At 54.4% G+C, this 6,150-nt stretch overlaps 1 protein-coding gene across 1 annotated transcript; it reads right to left on the minus strand.

The window, feature by feature from the left end:
* Positions 1 to 512: 512 nt before the first annotated feature.
* Positions 513 to 5,426, minus strand: IGFBP6 (insulin like growth factor binding protein 6). The gene is made up of 4 exons (XM_055250527.2): positions 4,769 to 5,426; positions 2,000 to 2,145; positions 1,719 to 1,838; positions 513 to 827 (listed from the first exon to the last, which is right to left on the minus strand). The coding sequence occupies exons 1-4, from the start codon at positions 5,100 to 5,102 to the stop codon at positions 705 to 707; spliced, it is 723 nt and encodes a 240-aa protein (XP_055106502.1). The 5' UTR covers positions 5,103 to 5,426; the 3' UTR covers positions 513 to 704.
* Positions 5,427 to 6,150: the final 724 nt, after the last annotated feature.

Genomic DNA, 6,150 nt, shown 5'->3' on the forward strand with positions numbered 1-6,150 from the left:
GGCAAGTGACCCCAAATTTTAAGCCAGTTTCCTCCTCTGAAAAAGAGGGGCAAAAATCCCTGTATCACAAGGTTATTGTAAGCTCAAAATGAGGTTGACCAGGTAAAATCACATGGTTCAGGGCCATGGGATGAGCTCATATATTAGTAATAATTTCCTTCTTTTTTTGATAGGAAGTAACAGAAGGGTACATGCTTTGAGAGTTCCTCTTTGCTGGGTTCCTGCTGGGATTAACTATTAATCCTTCCCCTCCCTTTGTGTCCAAAGATCAGTGTTAGAAACAAGGTCACAACTTCAGATTAAGGCCATGATCTCAGTGTCTCCCCTTCCCACTCCCAACTCCTGGTGGGCAGCTCTGTGAGGCTTGATGGCTTGAAGATTCTGTCTGGCTGTCACAGGAAGGACTAAAGATATCCACAGGAAAGGAGAAATGCTGTGAGTGAGCTGTAGTGGGGTAAAGAGAGGGCCAGGGGCTCCAGAATTGTGAGAGGCAGACACAGAGACACAAGCCAGGGACTCTAAGCACAGCTTTATTGACACCCCAGCCAACACCAACACTCTTTCCAACCGCATGTGTAAAGGCCCAGGGGTGAGGGGCCCATGGGGCAGGGCCTGAAGGTGGATCGAGGGCCTCGGGTTTTTTGTTGAGTGATGACAGCTCCATGTTCCTTCCAGTGGCCCTGCAGCCCCTCTATCCCCCAGCTTTAGCCGCTACTCCCAGTGGGGCAGGAGGAGCTTCCATTGCCATCTGGAGACCCTGGCAGGGACTTGCCCATCCGATCCACACACCAGCAGGGACCTCGGCGCTGCCCCTGGGAGGAGCGGCACTGGAGAGAGAGGCACACAGGTCAGGGGTGAGGCCAGAGGCTTCCAGCAGGAGAATGAGAGGGGACGTCTGAGTCTGAGGATGCAAAAACACCTGAGGGTCCCCTCGGGACAGCAAGGGCCACTGGGTTCCCTCTCTCTCTCTTTTTTTTTTTTTTTTTGAGATGGAGTCTCGCTCTGTCGCCCTGGCTGGAATGCAATGGCATGATCTCTGCTCACTGCAAGCTCCGCCTCCCAGGTTCAAGCAATTCTCCTGCCTCAGCCTCCTGAGTAGCTGGGATTACCGGTGCACGCCACCACATCCGGCTAATTTTTGTAATTTTTAATAGAGATGGGGTTTCACCAGGTTGTTCAGGCTGATCTAGAACTCCTGACCTCGTGATCCATCAGCCTTGGCCTCCCAAAGTGCTGGGATTACAGGCATGAGTCACCATACCCGGCCCAGGTTTCCCTCTCTTTAGTTCCCCCTCTTCAACCAATAAATTGTGTGCATTCTGCTAGCCTGGAACAGTAGTTTTCAAAGTGGCGTTCCCAAATCCGGATCACCAGGGAACATGTTAGAAATGCATATTGTCAGGCTCCACCCCACACCTCCTGAATCAGGAAGGCTGCTGGTGGGGCTCAGCCATCTGTGTGGCATAAGCCCTCCGGAGGATTCTGATGCCTCAAGTTCGAGAGCCACTGAGTTAGGCCATTCCTTAAGTAGGTTTTCTCCCACAGTGTGTGGCTGATTATTCTCTAAGTTTGTATAATACAAACTTATGTTCTCCTAAAGTTGGAAGATCATTAAAGATGGGGCAGTGTCTTATTTATGCAGCTTTGTAAGCCGCACCGCCCCCACTCCCTGGCAGGAGCCTTGTACTGGAGCAGGAGGAGAAGAAAAATAGTCTCACCTGCCGCTTCCGGTAGAAGCCTCGATGGTCACAATTGGGCACGTAGAGTGTTTGAGCCCCTCGGTAGACCTCAGTCTGGAGTTGCTGCAGCACTGAGTCCAGATGTCTACGGCATGGGCCCTGGGGGAGGGACAGTAGGCTGCTTAGAACCGCTCCAGCCCAGCTCCCCACCAGGCAAGCACCCAGGACAGACAATGGAGACGTCTCCAAGCCCAAGGGAGCAGTCTCGGAAGTCTCCAGGGCTTCCCACCCCTCCTGCTCCCTACCAGCTCCAAACGCACCATCTCAGTGTCTTGGACACCAGAAGAATTGGGCTGGGAGGGCGTGGTAGAGGTGCCTGGGTTCCTCTGTTGGTCTCTGCGGTTCACATCCTGTGGGCGGGCAATGCCTGCTTGAGGTTTACTCTCCTTAGGATTCTCTTCTGCAACTGGAGGAGGAATAGGAGAAGGAGAGGTCAGAAATCAGGCAGAGCCATGTGGAGAAGGGCCTTGCCCACACCACCTGCTGAAGTAAGGAAGAGAGGGCCTTATGCCCCGCTGTTGCAAGATGCTGGCCCTAGTTTCTTTCTCTGACAAATAGTTATATTACTTTTCCTGACAATATTCCCCAGTATTTCCCATACTGATTTTTAAGGCTTATAAAGGAGATGCATTTTGGAAAGCGAAAATGGAAAATGAGGATGGGTGCAATGGCTCACGCCTGTAATCCCAGCACTTTGAGATGCAGAGGTGGGAGGATTGCTCGAGCCCAGGAGTTTGAGACCAGCCTGGGCAGCATAATGAGAACCTCACCTCTACAAAAAATTTATTAAATTACCGAGGTGTGGTGGTGTGCACCTGCAGTCCCAGCTACTTGAGAGGCTGAGGGAGGAGGACTGCTTGAGCCCCAGAAGTGAAGACTGCAGTGAGCCATGATTGTGCTACTGCACTTCAGCCTGGACAACAGGGTGAGACCCTGTCTCAAAAATAAATAAATTATTGGCCAGGGGCAGTGGCTCATGCCTGTCATCCCAGGACTTTGGGAGGCCAAGGTGGGCAGATCACTTGAGGTCAGGCGTTCGAGGCCAGCCTGGCCAACATGGTGAACCCTGTCTCTACTAAAAATACAAACATTAGCCTGGCGTGGTGTCAGGCTCCTGTAGTCCCAGGTACTCCGGAGGCTGAGACAGGAGAATCGCTTGAACTCCGGGGGTGGGGCGGGGGCAGAGGTTGCAGTGAGACGCTGGACCACTGCACTCCAGCCTGGGCAACAGAGTGAGACTTTGTCTCAAAATAAATAAATACTTTTTAAAAAATTAATTAACTACTTAATTTTAAAAATTAATTAACTACTTAATTTTAAAAATTAATTAATTTAAAAATCAATCAATTAATTAATTACAATAAATAATAAAATAAATGAAAAATGGAGAACAAATGCAAAGGACTATTTGGGGCTTTGGGCTTTGGGTGAAAAGACCTGGCTGTTCCACCAGAGGCCAGAAGGGGGCGCACGAAGCCAGGGAGCTGGGGCAGAAGAGCAACGGATGTAGGAGGGGGGCCAACAGGGACCCAAAAGGAATGTGTGTCCCTGCTGTGACCTTGCTATGACTCAACCCACCCCTCCCAGGCTTGAGATGTGGTTACTTCTGGGGCACTGCAGTGGGAACCTCTCCCTTCTGGTACCCTGTGACCCAGGCCAGCTCAACCCCAGTGGTCCCAGGAGCACATGGATTCAACCCTTAACCAAGATAGGCTGAGGGCAGATTAAGAAGGTGCAAGGAATGAGGGGCTTCCAACCTGCAGGTTGCTCCTGGCTCTGGAGAAAGTTTCCGGAGGGTCCGGGGAGAGCTCAGGACTGGGAAGGGGTGAGGAAATAAGTCAGGGATAGGAAAAGGCAGAAAGGGGAGCATGTACTGACTGCTTGGAATTTGCCTAATATCTAATCAGGTATCAGAACCCCTGAAGGGATCCTCTCTCTCTGTGCCCAAAGACAAGCTCCCAGCTAACTACCACTCACAACCCAGGAGTCATTTCCCCTGCAATCCTGAGTCTGATCCTTCTTCCTCAGGATGCCCACCCCTCCCCAGACCTTGTCCTTCATTCCCTACATTTAGCATCCAACCATTTAGTTCCAAACTGCCTCTTCTCATCCACCCAGACCACCTTCTAGGAGGAACCCCAGAAGCCTGCACTCGGGCATCTGGGACTGAAAGAAACTCCAAGTGAATTCTCCATCTCCTCCCGTGGAAGGAACCCAGAGCCTCTGGGATGCGCAGTTTGCATTTCCTGCCCTCCCCATCTCCCTGCTGCCCCCCATGTTTTCAGGGCTGATTCACTTCTGTCCCACCCACCCAGTGACTCAGCTTCTGCTCTCCTCCCTGGAGCAGGGTGGGGTAGGATGGGTGAACGGTTCTGAGCAGGTTTAAATCATAACCCTGATTTGGCAGATTCCCTCTTTCCCCTACTCTTTCTTCCCTCTCCCCTACCCTACGCCCTAGCCTGCCCTCAGTCCCTACTCAAGTCTAATACAACTCTGGATTTGGGGCCTCTTCGGTTCTAGACCTCTCCTGTTTAGGTGCTTCGAACACCAGTATTAGGAGGAAAGGAGTCATTCCTCAGTGTGTGCAGAATTTCGGAGTCTGGGGTTCCCCTCCCTCTTTCTCCAAGTGGAAGCTGAGAACAACATTTAGGTCCTTTCCCCAGCTTGGCCATCTAGGGTTGTAGGAGCTGGGCCTGCTGGAGCCCATGGGATGGCCCTAAAACCCTCCATTTCTCCCCCTGCCTCCCCCAAGTTCCCACCTGCACACACACTCCATCAAGGGAAAATAAATGGAGCAAAAAAGAAGGCCGAGAGCGCAGACACCTTCTGCTGTATCCCCAAGTCCCCTGGCCGCACCTCAGCTTCCTGCACTTGCCCCTTCTCCCCCACACAAATGTGCCCCCCAAAGTCGGAAGCGTCAAGGGCCAGGGCAGAAAGGCTTGCAGGGCCACCCACTCCCGTCTCCCCAGGACCCTGCCTGGAGGAAGCGGGTCTCACGTGGGCGGGGCAGGGGCGGGGCGCGGACTCACCAGCGGGCGCGCGGGCCGGAAGGCAGCGGCCTCTGCCGAGCAGCAGCGCCCGCAAAGGCGCCTCGTCGTCCTCGGGCGGATGGCACTGCAGTCCTGGGGCGCAGTTAGGGGTGTAGACCCCGCACTCCTGCCCCTCCCTCCTGAGACAGCCCTCAGCTTCCGCGCAGCCCTCGGCTGGCGACCCCCCATCCTCCTCCTCCACGCAGCCCCCTGGACAACCCGCCTGCACCCCTTGCCCGCAGCCTGGGCACCGCGCCAAGGCGCTTCCTGGGCTGGCAGCGAGCAGCAGAGCTAGCAGCAGCAGCAGCGGCGGCAGCAGCCTGTGGGGGGTCATGGTCAGGGTTTGTGCCCCGTCCTCTCCTTCCAGAGCAGTCGCAGCGCAGCTGCTGCCCGCCGCCGCCCCTCTGTCTTAAGTAGCCGCCGGCCAGGGGCCGGGCCCTTTAAGAGCCAGGTGAAGGGGGGTGGGGGAGAGGGCAGGGGCATTCCCTAAACTGGGTGGGACTGGAGAGGGCCCCCCCAACCTGGGTCCTCCCCACTCTTCTTTCCCCCTCCCTTTCCAGTTTCTGTTTACTTCCCAAATTGCTCTGATTTTTCTTGCTTTGTTCCCGGGAATCTCGGCCCGGAATTTGGGAGCTGTACAGCTGGCTGGAGGGACTGGAGGGTGGGGAGGAGCGGAAGAAGGGGAGGACGGGAGTGCAATCCACTCAGTGTGTATGTGTAGGAAGACCAGGGGCATGCAGGGACCCGGTGGGGAGTGAGAAGACGGGCGCTGAAAGGGAACTGAGAAGAGATGGTGTGTGTGGATCACTAGAGGAGTGGGCAAATGTGGAGGGACAGAGAAAAGATGGAGAGGGTGGATAACGGGGTCTTGGGAAATTCTACGGCTGATGAGAGAAGCAGACCAGGGCAGAGGAGAGGAAGGGCAAAATTGGGAAAGGAGTAAGAGAAAGCACCCCTGAGATGTGACTATGGAGAAAAGGGGCCCGAGGGGAACCAGACTGGGGTAAGCCAATAGGGGGAAGGGCCGGGAGGCAGGGAGGGATACACCTTGAATGAACCGTAGGAGACCTTAGCATTGTGGTGGGCGCAGGAGGAATCTGGAAGGATTGGAGAGGGCTGTATGCAGGGTGAGAACTGGCTGGGAGGCAGGGAAAGGGGGAAATTGGCAGGTTGAAACTAGAGAGGGACAGAATTAGAGGAACTCTATTCGGGATGCTCTAGGGGACAGTGGCCAGAGAGCAGACCCCACCCCCCTTCCCATCCCCGTCTTTCAGGTAAGCTCGCTCCTCCATTCCTCTCCTCTCCCAGAATCCGTCTCCTTCTCTCCCAGTCATCCATGGGGTTTTCTAGATTCATCAGACTGTCTTGTGCCCAGGGGACTT

The sequence above is a fragment of the Symphalangus syndactylus genome, chromosome 17 (assembly GCF_028878055.3).
Source record: "Symphalangus syndactylus isolate Jambi chromosome 17, NHGRI_mSymSyn1-v2.1_pri, whole genome shotgun sequence".
NCBI classification, from domain to species: domain Eukaryota; kingdom Metazoa; phylum Chordata; class Mammalia; order Primates; family Hylobatidae; genus Symphalangus; species Symphalangus syndactylus.